The sequence below is a fragment of the Gossypium hirsutum genome, chromosome A10 (genome assembly GCF_007990345.1).
Source record: "Gossypium hirsutum isolate 1008001.06 chromosome A10, Gossypium_hirsutum_v2.1, whole genome shotgun sequence".
Taxonomy (NCBI): domain Eukaryota; kingdom Viridiplantae; phylum Streptophyta; class Magnoliopsida; order Malvales; family Malvaceae; genus Gossypium; species Gossypium hirsutum.
The window spans coordinates 16871899-16889237 of record NC_053433.1 but is presented as its reverse complement, the minus strand read 5'-3'; the positions used below and the strand labels follow the sequence as shown (position 1 = coordinate 16889237).

General features: G+C 33.5%; 1 protein-coding gene across 1 annotated transcript; it reads right to left on the bottom strand.

Annotated features, from left to right (window-relative positions):
• Window positions 1-13564: 13564 nt before the first annotated feature.
• Window positions 13565-16578, bottom strand: LOC107897510 (esterase C25G4.2). Its single transcript, XM_016822992.2, has 6 exons — window positions 16045-16578; window positions 15858-15950; window positions 15729-15770; window positions 15495-15639; window positions 14011-14112; window positions 13565-13866 (listed from the first exon to the last, which is right to left on the bottom strand). The coding sequence occupies exons 1-6, from the start codon at window positions 16264-16266 to the stop codon at window positions 13766-13768; spliced, it is 705 nt and encodes a 234-aa protein (XP_016678481.1). The 5' UTR covers window positions 16267-16578; the 3' UTR covers window positions 13565-13765.
• Window positions 16579-17339: the final 761 nt, after the last annotated feature.

Sequence of the window (17339 nt, the reverse complement as noted above, 5' to 3'; positions counted from 1 at the left end):
GATTCTCGACCGGCTATGAGTAGCCGTGAAGGTGAGGCTAGATAAGCCTTTTATCAGATAATGAATGATTGGTTCATCCAATATATTAGAACAAATCTGGCTGTACAATAACCTCCACCATCGGTTAATTCTCCTCAAACTCCTGTTATGCCACCAGTGAATCTGGTTCAGTTAAGTAGACCACCAGTCGATAAGATTAAAAAATATGGGGCTGAAGAGTTCCAAGCTACAACGAGCGATGATGCTGAAAAAGTCGAGTTTTGGCTAGAGAACACGATAAGAGCGTTTGACAAATTATCATTAAATCCTGAAGAATGCATAAAATATGTTGTTTCCCTTCTGAGAGATATGGCGTACCATTGGTGGAAGAATTTGACATATTTGGTTTTGAGTGAACAGGTTACTTAAGATTTCTTTCAAGCTGAATTTCAGAAGAAATATATCAGTCAAAGATTCATCGATAAAAAACGTAAAGAGTTTATTGAGCTTAAACAAGGTCGTATGCCTGTCACAGAATACGAACGGGAATTCGTAAGGTTAAGTCAGTATGCTCGTGAATGTGTATCTTCTAAAGCAATAATGTGTAAAAGATTCGAGGATGGCTTAAACAAAGATATTCGTCTGTTAGTCGGGATTTTAAAAATCAAAGAATTTGTTGTACTTGTTGAACGAGCATGTAAAGCTGAAGATCTCGGGAAAGAGAAAAGAAAAGATGATTTTGAAGCTAGAGAGGTACGAAAGAGATCATCGGGCAAGTCATTTCAGTCTGCAACAAAGAAATTTCGAGATGATAATAGCTGTTCAAATACTAGTGTGGGACATTCGAACAGAGATCGTGGTAGATCGCAATCGAGATTTAAAGCTCTAGCTACGTCTATTTCCAGTGTTAGTAATGCAAAGAATGAAAAACCTGAGTGTGATCAATGTAGAAGACGACATTTTAGAGAGTGTTGGGGAAAGAGTAATAACCGAGCTTGTTACAGTTGTGGTTCACGAAATCATTTTATAAAAGATTGCCCAGATTTAGCTGAAAAATATAATTTTAGAATTCGAGGCTGAGTGGCAATGCTTCTTGTGGTGGACCTCCTAGAAATACAGGAAATGTAAGTGGCAGTTAGAGAGGGACAAAAGATACAGTTGTTAGATCAAAGGCTCGTGCACCTGCCAGAGCCTATACTATCTGAGCTCGTGAGGAAGCTTCGTCACTAGATGTGATTACGGGTACATTTAATCTTTATGATACTTTTGTGTTTGCTTTGATAGACCCTGGATCAACACATTCGTATATATGCATTAGTGAACAGTAAGACTTTACATGTAGAGTCTACTAAATTTGTAATTAGAGTTTTAAACCCCTTAGGCAGATGTGTTTTGGTTGATAAAGTCTGCAAGAATTTTCCGTTAATGTTTCGAGACATTTGTTTTCTGGCTGATCTGATGCTGTTACCTTTTGATGAATTAGATATAATTCTGGGTATGGATTGGTTAATTTTGCATGATGCTGTTGTAAACTGCAAATGGAAAACTATTGATTTGAGATGCAAGAGTGATAAAATAGTCCGAATTGAATCTAATGATTGGAATGGATTGCCTGCTGTGATATCTTCGATGAAAGCTTTGAGTATTGTGAGAAAGGGTTGTGAAGCCTACTTTGCTTATGTAATCGATTCGAAAGTGTCAAAAAAGAAAGTTGTATCAGTGCCTGTCGTATGTGAGTTTCCTGATGTGTTTCCTGAAGAACTTCCGGGTTTACCTCTGACATGAGAAGTTGAATTCGACATTGAATTGGTACCTGGTACTACTCCGATTTCGATAGCTCCGTATAGAATGACTCCGACTAAATTAAAAGAACTAACGTCTCAGTTGCAAGAATTGACCGATAAAGGATTTCCTAGACCGAGTTTCTCACCTTGGGGTGTTCCGGTTCTATTTGTGAAGAAGAAATATGGTATGATGAGAATGTGCATCGATTATCGTTAGTTGAACAAAGCGACTATTAAGAATAAGTATCCCCTGCCCTGTATTGATAATTTGTTTGATCAGTTGAAAGGAGCTGCTATGTTTTCGAAAATAGATTTGAGATCGGGCTATTATCAGTTACGAGTAAAAGATTTAAATATTTCAAAAATTGCTTTTAGAATGAGGTACAACCACTATGAATTCTTAGTTATGCCATTCGGTTTGACTAACGCACCTGTTATCTTTATGGATTTGATGAATAGAATTTTCGGACCGTATTTAGATTGATTTGTTGTCGTATTCATTGATGACATATTGATTTATTCACGAGATGAAACTGATCATGTCGAGCATTTGAGAATAGTTCTACAGACTTTGCGAGATAAGCAGTTATATGCAAATTTCAATAAATGTGAATTCTGGTTGCGAGAGATCGATTTTCTGGGTCATATTGTATCAACATCTGGTATTCGAGTTGATCTGAATAAGATTTCGCCTATTCTGGATTGGAAACCTCCGAGGAACATCTCTGAAGTTCGTAGTTTTCTGAGACTTGCTGGTTATTATAAAAGGTTTGTAAAAGATTTTTCTATGATTTCAACTCTGTTAACGAAGCTACTTCAGAAAGATGTAAAGTTTGAATGGTCCGAAAAGTATCAGAACAGCTTTGATCAGTTAAAAACTTTATTGGCTGAAGCTCCGGTATTAATACAACCCGAATCGGGTAAAGAATTTGTAATCTACAGTGATGCTTCATTGATCAGACTGGGATGTGTTTTGCTGCAAGAAGGCAAAGTTATTGCTTATGCTTCAAGACAGTTGAAGCCGCACAAAAAGAACTATCCGACTGTATGCTTATTTCTGTTGTGTTACACCTTGAGTTTATGAAAACTCACATCCGTCTGTCTGTTATGTTCAGGTAATCCACAGACTTAGGCGGATAGGTGCAACGAAGCCTCTCAGTGACCATGAGTTTGTATATTGATTAGGTTTATGGTTTTTATTCTATGGATTATATATAGATTTTTTGTAATAATTGGACTCTCCGAACTTTTTGGCTGATTTTCTTTTGGATTTAGATTTTTTTTTAGAACTTAATTTGTGACTGATATCTAAAAACTATGGTTTTTACTAAAATAAAGGTTTTCTAAAGATACAACTGGTTTCTTTAATACAATGTTTTCCGTAAGCTCTGCTATAAAACACGTTTTAAGGCAAATTGATTAATTGAATAAACGTTTTGAAAATGGATAAACACAAATAAGAGTTGAAAAACTGAAATGATTTTAACATGTAGATTTCGTTATCAAAACACATTCTTTGTGACACCTCCGGATTTGGCCATAACGTCTAGGCCAGGTTTGGAGTGTTACAATAATTGTATATAGGGTCACAAATCATTAATAATCTACCTTAATCATACTAGAAATCCTATTACACGCGTATACGTGTGGAAACTGCCAATGCATATTTTAATTTTTTTTATTTTTGTTAAAGTAAAAAAATTAAAAACACCCTCAAATAATAGAATTTAATTTTAAAAAAAGGACATTTTTGTAATTTCTCTGGTCGAGTCAGTGCCTGATTGACTTGTGACACCAACTCAATCATGGACTTAGATAATAGTATAGATAGATTTACAACTGTTGGAGATAATAAATTATGTGATAAACCGTAATTTATACATATTTTTATCCCATGCTTAGCACATTTATGGATGATTTCTCCTTAAATTTGGTGAATTTGATGCTCCTAATCCTTTAACGTCATATTTTATACTTAGGTGAGCATAGGAGAGTAAAAAGAGAGAGAAACGGGCCAAAAAACGGAGAAAACGGGCTAACATGGAAAATCAACACGACCTGGACTTCCTCACACGGGTAGGCCACATGGTCGTGTTCATTTGGCAGAATCGAATCACGACTCACATGGGTAGACCATACGCTCGTGCCTATTTAACAGCCTTGACCACAGTCTGAAGCAATCACATATGGGCGTGTCACACGGACGTGTCCCTGACGAGCCCAAGTATAGTCCTATTCGAAAAAGGCCACTTTTGACGGCTCTTAGGCATTCAAAAGCCTATTTAAACACCTGAGGAGGCACTTAGAGGACATACAGAGAGTAGGAGGCAATGAATTACTCAAGTAGGAGGCAAGGAATTACTCAAGGAAAGCCGATTGATCCATCTCAGAAGCCGAATTCATCGTCAAGACTGAAGATCTCCTTTCAATTTCCTTCAGGAGTATCTTTATTCTTTTGAGATGTTTTCTTCCATAATTATGAACTAAACCCCCTAAATACCTAAGGGGAATGAAACCTAAGACGGATCTTGTTATTATTATCTGAATTGTATGATAAATATTTGACTTGTTCTTAATTATGTGTTCTTAATTCTTGTTTTAATATTCCAGGATATTGATTCAAGTTAATGCACTTATTCAGAGGAGCAAAAGTCCCTATCTAAGAGTAAATTTGTCATAATTAAGCGGAGTTGATTGCACGCCTAGAGATAGGGTGACAAGATTTTATCGGATTAGGGTGAAACCTAATAAGGGAGTTTATAGATCGAGTTAATGCAATACTAGGGTGTTAATTAGAAAGAGATTTCAATTAATCAACCTAGGGTTAGACGTTATTAGTCTCGAGAGAGATAATAATATAACTTAGGGATTTCTACGGATCAAGTCAAATGAATAAATCTTTTGATTCAGAGTTAAATAACAAATGAAGTCTAGGTGGATTTTTCCTTGGGTCTTGTCTTAATCAATTGAGTTTTCCCAAAAGCTTTTACCCAATTTTCTCTCTGTGCACCCTTAGTTTAGTTAATTAGTTTAGAAAAACAAATCCCTTAATTTTTAGGCTAGATAATAAAAAGAAAGTAATTACTAGTACTCTTGGTTCCTTTGGGTTCGACAATCCGGTCTTGCTAAAGCTATACTACTGTTCGATAGGTACACTAGCCTTCATCGTGATAATAGTTAGTTTCAAGAATGATTAATTATAAAATTTTAAAACCTGTCGCGAATATCACTTATCATATATTTAACTACATAAACAATATAATTGTTTTACTTTTAACTCAATGGGTAAGCATTTATCAAAACGACATAGTTTTGCCTTTTAACTTTAAAAAAGGTAAACATTTATCAAAATGACGTAGTTTTGCCTTTTCTAATTCAGATTTTCAGATAACTCGAATTGTGTAATTCATATTCGAGTTAAATTAAAAAATTGATTTTTTATTCGATTTAATTCGAATTACTCGATTAACTTGAAGAATTCAAACTATTTAATTCAAAACTTGAATTTTTTATCAAATTTTTCGAATCGAATTGGATTTTGTTCACCCTTACATTTAAAGCAACGGATCCTATAAGTTATCTTGGACACCTTCAAAAACCCTATCAGTTTAAGAGTAGATTTAGTTTTTTTTCTTTTCGGCCTTTTATAACTTTCTTGTTTTCCTCTTGAAATCAATTTTGATTCAAGAATTTATTTATTTATTTTAAGTATTTTAGTTTATGTTCTTTTGCATTCATTTTATTTCTATATTCTAATCAAGAGATTTACTAATCCGTTCCTCATTCAATATTCAATCCACGATTATTCAAATATCTTTTCTCTTCCAAATCAATTATGTTCTTTACATGATTTATTCATGATTTATTCAATCGAGATAAAGATTATGAATAACATGAGTTGCTAAATCCCTTAGGATAGGATAATGAGTGGATGAGGATGTTATTAACGAATAATTTAGGCTTTCTCGAGAGGGGTTAATTGGTATGAATTATATGTGCTTAAACCACTAGGATTGACAACCACAAGAAGTTATCATAGGTTAGACGAGGTCGGGAGATAAGTCGAACCGAATAAATCATAACCTATCTTGGTTGTGAAAGTGAGGTCAGGAGATAAGCAAGTATCAACTAATCGATTAGTTAATTAGAGACTGGGAGGTAATAATTGGTTAATCGATAGCTAATCCACCTTAAAAACACTAATCCGAAGTTAGTTACAGACCTTGAATTGCGTTAATCTTCCTAATTGGTTTATTGATTTAATTCATTTGTTTATTTTTCTTATTTATTTCTTTTCTGTTATTTGTTTTTATCTCATCAATTTATTTTATGGTTCATTGTAATATAGAAATTAATTACTACTACTTAGACTTATTATTGTAAAAACATTTTCATAGTTTATCCCATCCTCCATTGGGTACGATAATTGGAATACTTCTGAAGTATTTCGTTGTACTAAACTATATTACAATTTGACTTGTACACTTGTGGACACCGCCGTTCTTAAATATTATATTTTTGGTGTGATATTTAACTATAAACGATAACACGTTTATAACCTGTCAAAACCCGTACACAATCTAATCCTATGACATGCCAACTATATCTGACTCTGCCCGGGTAGTTAATAGGGTAACCAATTTTCCGATTTCATCTCAAGTTCGATTCACATTCCATCATTCTCAATTCATCATCAATTCACCATTCCAACACATCATATAACGTGTTTCAACTCAATTTCATATCAATTAAATCATGCTACTTTCTATTTTATTCAATTTAGTCCTCTATCTCGATATACCATATCAATTACCTCATTGATAAATCATGCAATTTAACATGAATATGCAATATTATATTGATCACGAATCATAGAAATACAAACTGAAAGCTCGTGTCACTCGTCGTCGGCTTCCCCATTTCCTTTCCCTCTCGACGGCTTGACATCGTCTTTAGTTATGAATAATAATTCAACAATGGCACAACATCAATTTCCATCCAGATCACATTTAAATACAAAGGCAAACATATTTTGTAATTTATTTAATTCAGCCCATAAATTCGGGACAAGCATAACTTTCGATTTAAAGCTTCGGATTAAAATCTGATTTCATATATACTTATTAAGGACCTTCTATTTTCTATTTCTACCAAAATTTTATAATAGTTTTGCGTTTTATTCAATTTGGTCACTAATGTACGAAACTAACAATCAAGTTATACAATTTAGTCCTCTTCATAATCTAAGCTTAATTTCTATCAAATTCACACCAATTTTATCCATTTCTCAACAATGGAAACTTTCAAAAACTTTAACAAGTTCACAAATTGATACATGGGCTAACTCAATCAAGCTCTCATGATTCAATTTCCATAAAAATGGCTAGAGATTTATTTGAAATTAAATAGCTGAATGCTTGAGAACTTGAAGCTTTCTTCTTTTCTTTTCTTGGGTTTTTACGACTTAGAGGAAGAAGATGATGATATTTTATCTCTCTTCTCACTTATGTGTTATTTATTCATTATTTAAATTTTAATTACTTTCAATTAACAATTTAATTAAATTGTATTTAATTAATTTACTATTAATTTAACTATTGCCTATCATCATTATCATCTACTAAAACATGTTAATATTTGATTTGTTAACCATTTTAGTCCTTTGGATAATTGCTATTTAAGTCCCCAAGTTTCATCTAATTAAAAATCTATGTAACACCTCAAACCCAGCCTAGAAGTATCTGTCAATTTCTAAATGAAACTACATAACCACTTAAATCGACTAAAATGAATTTTTGGTTTTCAAAGTTAAAATTCTGACAAGAAATCAATTTTAATATGTTAGTGTAACTCGTCCAAATTCTGCCTAAACTTCTAGGCCAAGTTTGGGGTGTTACATTTAGTGGTATCAAAGCCAGGTTTGCAAAACTCGACCGTGGGTTTTGGGTTCAAAACTCTTCTTGAAAAAAATGTTTTAAGTGGAACTTCTGGCTGATTTCAATATTTGAGTTTTCTGAAATATGTGTGTGTTCGGATTTCGATTATTTACAAGTCTTTAAACAGAGAATCTGAGACTCCGATACCGATCCTATAAGTAACTCTACTTTAGCTATATTAACTGATTTAAGACAAACTGTAGTGTTTTGGTTACTCTACTCTAGCTAAAATTGTGCAAATTCTATGAAATCTTTATTAAAAAAAAATCAAATTTAGGATTTCCAGTGAACTTAAGTTAGTTCATAAAATTATAAAATTATAGATTAGTATCATGGGTACAAGTAGCTTTGTTGTGCGAATGCGGGTTAGGTATAACCGAACGACTCGAGTTGAGTCTTCTGCTCGGGGTAATGAGTCAATCTAAAAATATATGAATAAGTAAAGATGCTCAAATTTAAGAGCGGTAGTCAGGCAACGTGGGGTGCTGCGGTGCCTAGGTTGTGTTTAGTGATTCGAAAGGGGTTGATTAGACTCAGTTTGGATCTGTGGGCCAAAAGGTCCAGGGCGAAGCAATTCTAACTATGAGAAGAGTGCAAGTGCTATTGATTTGAATTGCGACCGAAGAATCATTGGTGATTTCTGTAGTGTGTTCTTGTAATAATCTGCGTTAATGAATAAAAAGGTTTTGGGGAATATTGTTTGTTTTGTATTAAATTTGAGTTGCGCAGCGATAGTGTGGTTGTCTGTATGAATAGGAACAATATAAATTCTATGGTTTAGGAACTAACGAGACTGTGAGAATTTCGGGGATAAAATTCTATTAAGGGGGAGAGAGTTGTAACACCCCAAAAATCGGGTTAGAAGAAATTGGGTTTTGGGAACCAAGTATGGTCATCCCTCGATTTTGAGTTTAGATTTACGAAATTTTTAACAAAGAAATTGATCTGGTTCAGTGGTTAAGTGTTCTGGTCATGTGTGAGAGGTTCTGGGTTGAACTTTTTTCATTGAAATTTTGTTATTTTTATCAAACCTTACTCTTGATCGCTTAGCATAAGTTCTATTTTTGATAAACTAATGACAAGAATGAGCCTGCTGGTTCAATGGTTAAGCGTCTGCATACCTTTTGGTCTTGGGTTTGAGTTTCGGTAAAATCTAGAGAGATGTTTTTACTGAACTGCCTTGTGGGGTAGTTTATTTTAGTTAATTAGACTTTCCTAAAACAAAAGCTCCCTTTTTGTTTCACATTGTTTCATTTTTTTTTCTAACATTATGTTTTTACTTCCTTCTTTATTGATTCAGTTTCACTGTTTCAATTTCATTTCTTTTTGTGCTATGTTATGTAACATTAATTCTGTACGGGGTCTGACTTCTTCATTTTAGTTCAAGTTTATTTTTTCGACACAACTTCGATTGTGGAATGTTAGTTTTAGCAATTTGACTGTGGATTAATCGTATGTTGGGCAATTGTTTGTCATTTAGGGATGAGAATTCATCATTTTTTTCTCCTGCATCAAATTTCGTGTTAGATGCGTGCCGAAAACCCTTAGTTTTGTGAATTTTAGATGCTGAAAAACGTGGTTGTTGACGCCACACAACCCATAACATGTGTGTGTGCCCAGGTCGTATGGTTGGCCATGTTACTCACTATTCATCGAATTTGAGCCACATGAGCAAGGGGCACAGGTGTATGTCCAGGCCGTGTGTGACCATGTTAGTGCAAGGTTCACACGGGAAAAGGACACGGGCGTGTGTCTAGGCCGTGTAACTCACTGGTTATGATTTAGGACTACACGGCCAGAGACATGGGTATGTGCCCAAGTCGTGTAAGCCACACAGGCAAGTGACACAGGCATGTGCCAGGCTGTGTGGGTCATATGGGTGAGCACACGGGGATGTGCCAGATCGTATGGAGTCACACAAGCCAGTTTTTCAGGCTGTGTGAAACCACACGGGCGTGTAAAGCTATATTTGGAATTTTTCCTTAGGATCACAAACATCGTCTGAAATAGTCCGTACAATCTGAATTAGGTTATATAATTTGATATCTGATGATCTGATAATGAACAACTTATGACCTGTACATATATCTGTTATGTTTGAACCTAAGTGGGTAGGATCTGTCAGAACGTAATGTGCTATTGTCTATGTGTGCGAATTATTCAGGTACGATCTATATTCTGTTAAGTTTGTTGGTACGCCTCTGTGTTACTCTGTTGATGAGAAATATTCAATATCTGAACATGTTAGACTGATTGTTACTGATTCTGATTTATAATCGTGCATGTGATTTCATGGAAAATTTGATATGGTTTGTTGAGGTTTGATAAGTTTGTTTTATAAAATATGGACTCCCATATTTACTAATTTTTTTATTGAGAGATAGCATGACTTATATGTTCATTACTTTGATTCTGCATAAGCATGCCATGACACATTGCATGGGACTTGGGTTGATGTAAAAAGAGAAAGTTTCTGGTAGTTTAATGATCTACATTATCTGATAGTTTATCCACATTTCTGTTCTGGCAGTTCGACTGTACTATAGTGGTTTGATCACATGTATTCGATTTGGAAGTTTTAATTGCAAAATACTGGTGGCACCGTCCACTGTTATCTGTTGGTGTGATTTGGTTGGATGAGTTCTAGGAGAATTCTATTTGGTGTGTAGCAGAGTTTGGGTAGGATTTTTTTGATAAATCTGCATTCTAATCTTTTTGAAAAATACAACATCTGCACAATGCACACCTTTGTTCAGTTCAGTTCTATTCTGCTCTGCTCTATTTTGCTATGCTCTGCTTGATTTATTATGTTCTGTTTTGTTCGGTTCTATTGTACCACCGTTGTGAAAACCTTCGTGATACTCTAGATCTATTCCATATTGGTTATAAAACTATTTTAAGTTTTTTGCATGACTTTGATTTATGTATCAAGATCTATTTAATTGTATCTAAGTTTGGTTACACGCAATGCTTGATAGCTCACCCTTTGTTTACCTTATTCTGTAAGGTGGACATCTAACTTAGAACTAGACAGCGCTCGGGAGCTCAGATTGTTTTGCATTGATATAATTGTGATTTGGTCTTGTAGGTTAGTAATTTGTTTTTGGGCTTGCCCTACTTTTCTTTGATAATCACGTCAGTATCTGTCAATTTCTAAACGAAACTATATAACCACCTAAATCGACTAAAATGAATTTTTGGTTTTCAAAGTTAAAACTCCGACAAGAAATCAATTTCAATATGTTGGTGTAATTCGTCCAAATTCGGCTTAAACTTCTAGGTCGGGTTTGGGGTGTTACAATCTATAGTAATGAAACTATTACAAATTAGTTCTTGGGTCTTAATTAACCAAAATTTCAGCTAAATTTCCTAATTGAATTTCAAATTTTATCTATATACTAACTTTGTAAATATCTTTATGTAATATTTACAAACTCGGTTTACGGAAACAAGGTCCTGAAACTGCAATTTTTGTCACCACTGAATTTTAGGTCGTTACAATTCTCCCCCTTAAAAAATTTCATCCCCGAAATTTACCTGAAATATGATGGGGAAGATGTACTACTGAATCAGTTTCTCTTCACTAACTACCCCTCGTAACTGAGCCACCACGGACAATTCTCCGACCTTTAACTGCAGGAATATCATTAACACTTCTCGGACAATTTCGAGTGATATGCTCTGAGGATCTGCATCGGAAATATGCTTTCGTTTTCTATACATTTTGACATACTAAAAATAATTAACTATATACATAATAATAATTAATTATTTATACTTGATCAAGGACCAATCAATGATAACAAGGAGCGTATGTTTAGACTGATGTATTATATACAATGATTAGGTTTTGTTACTTGTTGAGATAATTTTTCTCAAGTATTATTGATAATTTATATAATAATTATTTTTTTATAAAATTTAAAATTATGTAGTTGTGTCATTATAATTTGTACTACAAAATATGACATAAAATTATGATATAATTACATTCTATCAATCAAATACATCTAAAAATTAGAATTATTTACAAATGGATGTTATTACTACCTAAAAATTACGTTTTTACCTACACACTTTAATGAAAATGATTTAGCTTTCTTTGAAAAAGGAATACGTATATCGTTTTATTGGCTTGTTCCCAAACCTGTCAAGACCATAATCTACTTACTATTGATTTTCTTTCTTTTTAATTCTACTCACGCTAATATTTGGGTTTATTATTTATTTCTTAAGTAAATTATAATGCAATTTTATATGTTATAATTTGCTAAAAAAAATTTCATCTTTATTTTTAAGAATTTAGTCTTTTTACTTTTTACTTTTCAAATTTTAAATTTTAAATCTATTTATAACACTGTTAAATCTTCTTCTTTTTTTTTTTTATGTTAGTGTGACATGTTAAAAAATGAAGTAAATTTGGTATCCATATAACAAAAAGAAAAATATTATAATAGATTTAAATTTATTATAATAGATTTAAATTTAATAAAGAATTTTAATGATGCTAATCATTCTTAAAAATTCACATCATCAATTTAATTAAAATAAAATATTTAAAATAATTAATGATATTATAAAATTTAAGATATCAAATTATATCAAAATTAAAATATATAGATTAAATCTCAAATTTAAACGAAATATAAAAACCAAATTAAAATTTAATCATTCTTGTAATTAAAAAAAAGAGATATTAAAATTAAAATTTACCCATTGTAATCTATGTCAAAAAGATTTAGTGAAGGCCTTTCCTTTTATATATATAGTTTGTATAGATATACTTACTATTGATTTTCTTTCATATATAAATTGAAGGGATGGTATGTTTAGGGGAGCTTTTGGATGGGATTACCAAAGAAAAGTTCCATCCTCTGGGTTGAATTTTGATTATTGTACTCCAATCTTGGATTTGTAATTGTATTAACCATGCATATACCAAGGCAGTGATTTGCTCATTAAAATGCATCAAATGTTCTACTACTAATATGTGCCCATTAACCATGGATCCTCTTTTCTATATGCTCCTATTTTTTGCTTCTACTGTCTTTTTTTTTTTAATTTTTTTCAGACTTCTTATTTATTCTATAAACATTCAGTCGGCCACGTTTTATGGTATGTGCCAAGTTGTAAAGCTTTTCATAAACATTTTTCATAACCACGATATATAAACATTTTTCATCATAATGCATAGAAATTTATTCGTTCCTAATAGAGAAAAAAAAATGTGTATGTAATTCAAAATTATGTATTTTTCAAATATTTTATTTTATTTTCTTCTAATTTTTTACCTCTGTCAAGTATGGATGGAAAGAAAAAATAATTTTCTTTCCATTACTCTTACCAAGCATACATATAGAAAGAAAAATTATGTTTTTCATCTTCCAAATTTCTATCCATTGAATTTTACATCCTTCCAATTTTCTTTCCGCTTTACCAAGCAAAGCTTAAAGGTATGCTTGGATGGATGAAAAAAGTAGAGAGATGAGAGAAAGGAATGAAAAAGTGGAAGGAAAACAAAATTAGAGCGTGCTTAATAGGGAAGAAAAGTGAAAGGAAAGAATATAAGAGGGATGACCATTTTATTCAATTTTTCCAAATTGAAGATGAAAAATGATCATCCCTCCTATTTTCTTTACTCTCACTTTCTTTCCGACTAAGTACACTTAATCAATATTCTTTTCACTTTTACACTCCTTCCTCTCATCCCTCCACAAGTTCAAATTCACTTTTTATTATTATTCTCCCACCCATTTTTTTAGGGATATTTGAAAAGTAAGTCCTTTGCACATATTGGAACATTTTCAAAAATAATTTCCCCTACTTAATCTGATACAAAATTTTGTCTAATATGAATCTCGGATATAGGTATATCAACATGCAACTCACTCATTAATTTAGGAAGTGGTTCAAAAAACAAAGGGATTTAACAAATATTTTAGCTTCCCGAATCTATGATAATCGATTCAAGTGATGATCAATTTGTATCAAGGACAACGGTGTCTGCTCATAAAATTTAACAATTCCCATGTTATTTTCTCCCCTGATATGGGGCAGAAAACCAACCTATAATGCGGACTTTAGTCCTAAGCCAGTCTCTAATTCTTGTGGAAACATTTCCTTGATTTTCTCAATGAACTTAAGCATAGTCTCCAAGCCTTTCTCATCTGTTAAAATTGAAACAAAATAAAATGAGAAAAATATGAGTACCGGATTTGCAACCTTGAACCTTGAGAGATGAAGCATATAGCTATGGTGAAGAAGGGTTCTTTCTATTTTCTGGAAACAAGTTTTGTGGTAGTGATACTAACCGAGTTTTGGCACCGTGTGTCCCATTGAGTGATAAATATGTAAGGGATTCACAAATGATCTCAGTAGCGTGAACCCTCGTTCTTTCAGGAAATCCTTGTCTCCTGATTAAGAAATTTGACATTTTCTGAGAGTGACAGACGAATAGCAAGTCCTAAAACTTGCTCTTATGGTTTTTCATTTTGGAATCAAACATCGAAGATAAAGAGAGCATGCATGTAAATGCTAAACAAAGAATCATCAGCAATGCAGAAAGACAATTTGCATCTAAGAAGAAAGAGGTCAAACTCGTTTTCTAAGTTTAAAAATGGCAAATTTTGTAAATAAAATGGGATTTCAGTGGATCTTGCTTTCTTACAGATGTAGTAATTTTCTTCATATTTCCAGAAGATTTATCTAGAGATCGAATAACCTTTGTTCAATTTTCCATGGAAATTAAGCGAGAATATAGAAATGTGATGGGGTAAACCATAAGTTTCTTTGGCATCCTAAAGTTAAAAAGGTTTCTTGATCGAGAATGCGTGCTCTTTTTACTCAAGTGGACTCAGTTTAGGATGCTTGTGGTCTGGGCCTACGTTTGCCCGACTCTTCGCTGTGCACAAAGTATCAATGTCCAACACTTACATCTGGCATATATTCAGGCACGGGTATTGAGGAATATCACTCTTTAGATACATGGAAAAACTTTTAAAGAACTGAACATATCCATGTCTAACTTATACTTGTATTCAGCATTCACACAAGAGCCCAAGTAGCTCTAGCCTATCAGCTTAACCTTTTGTACTTTGTACCTAACAACTTCACTAAAGAACAAAAAATTTTCTAAAGCTTATGCCAAGGTTTGTTGTATCCATATGCTTTAAGACTTCATTTACTGTATAGCTTTCAAGATAAATAAAAATTTACAGATGATGTGGCAAAAAGAACTGCTAAAACTTAGAGACTGCTAGGTCTTATGTCCTATGTTGCTCCAACTCTTCATTTTTCTTGAATCACCCATGTCCAACACTCGTATCCAATGTATTTCAGGACAAAAAGTTGGGGATGTTACCATTCAAAGACTTCAAATACATGGAAAAAACTTGGAAAATATTTACCCTTGCCAAATAAATACCCATATCCGACACTCATACTTGAGTACAAGTAACATAGCTCCAGCCTATATTGGGACAATAGCAACTGCGGTACGGAAAAAGAACATCTTTTACTTTTGCATATTTTGTTGCTGCCTTTTTGCAGCTTCTTGTTAACTTATTAGAAGGTTAGTCTGGCATGCTCAAGATCAATGAAATCCAAAAGGTAACTAAGGTCTATGATGCTACGACTCCTAATTTCTCTTGCAGTACCTATTTCTGATACCCGTGTTGAACTTGAGCATAAGAATGGGAATATGATCCTCCAAGGACTCACATACACTTAGGTTATCCAAAATGTAGTAGAAGTGGATAAAGGGAATTAAAATTGCAAGAATAAGTCCTAAAGTTACCAATCAAATGAAGAGATGGGCAGTCAATTGGAACTGAATAAACATTAGCAAGCAATTTCGGCGGCCCAGACTTCAATTCTCGAAGTTCAAAACCTGATATTATGATCACGAACTTTATCTTTGGCACACTAGTAAAAGCGGCACCCTGAAAATAAATAAAAAGAAATTCAAGCAAAACCAATCAAATTTACAAATACCTCATCTTGATTCTCAAAGAAGCTTCAAAGGGAATACCTCTCTTTGCATTGGAGGCACCACAGATGCTAGCATTCCACCCTGAAATCCATGAAATTAGCCAATCCAACTGTTAATTTTAGTAAGGGAACTGAAAAGGGTTCTTTTCAATGATTTCAATTAGTTTACCTGGGAAAAACCCAGTAGACCATCAAAGGGACCATGTTTAATCATATAATCTTCTATGCATGCAATACATTCATCGAAATGAACACACTCTATCTGGGGGAGAAAAAACAAAAAAATAAGAGAGATATTTCATCTAAATGGAGATTACCCAAAGAAGAAATAGAAGTTGGAAATTGAAAGATCAAACCTCGTTGACTTGATACCATTCATAATAAGGAGGATCATAAAGGGATTCAACGTCGGATTTTCCTCTAGCAGGAAAGGGAGCGTCGAGAAAATCGAAATCGAAGTTGTTGAGCACGGAATGAGGCCACTTTCCCATCATTTTCTTCAGGATTTCACCGCTTGTTCTGAATCCATGGAGGCATAAAACTCTGGGTTTGTTCCTCCGAACTTGATTTCCCCCCATTTCTGACGCTTATGTTACTTTTTTCTTAACAATAATTGATTTCTGGAGTTGAGGAATGGGCGGAAGTACAAGTTGCAAGTTTAACTAAGCCTTATCATCAATAAAATATTTATATCTTTTGCGTGATGCAGTGGTTTACCCACCAAAGAACGACACCAGGAAAGAAAGAGTACAAAAAATTACGAGCATTTATACTATAATCAATGGCGGATGGCCGTGAAGCTAGCCAGGGACTTGGCCCCAAATACTTAGGAAACATCTCTCAAAATGAAGTTTGACAATTTGTAGAACACTTGCCTGTCATTTAATTGTTTTTTCTAGTAATTCTTCTTTTAAGGGCCGACCTAAAAGCCTCAAATGTATGTCTGAAATTATTAAAGGGTAAAAAATGAGTTTGGATGAAAATATTATTTCAGTTTAAAGTATGAGTAAGTATGAGCCAACATGGTGGGTAGACAGAGAAAACGTGGATTCCAGAATTTGAAAGATAGATTTACAAACAGGATCCAGAGCATAAAACCTCTCTCTCAAGGAGGTAATCAAGTATTCATTAAAAGCATTTTACAAGCTATTACTAATCCAATGTCATGTTTTTTTCCCAAATATCTCTGTGGTGAAATGGAACAAATTATTGGTAATTTTTTTGTGGTAGAAATGCCATGGTAAAAGAGGCATTTATTGGTGTAATTGAAAATATTTACTCATGTTAAAGGAGGATGGTGGTCTAGGCTTTCCGGGTTTAGTCAAATTTAACATAGCACTACTAGCAAAGCAAGGAAGGCATTTGTTATGTCATCCGGATTCGTTACTGGCCCTTACTTTGAAAGCGAAATGTTACTCGAATTCTGATTTTATGGAGTCAAGATTAGGAACAAACCTTTCTTATATCTGGAAGAGCATTTAGGCAGCGAAAGGATTGCTCCAATTAGGCATGTGTTGGAGGGTGGGAATGAGAACTAGAATATCGATATGAAATGATGCCTGGGTGCCAAACTTCGAGAACTATGAGCTTCAAAGAAATGTAACGGGTTAAAATCTAAGATTGGTTTCTGAACTTATATATCAAAATTCGA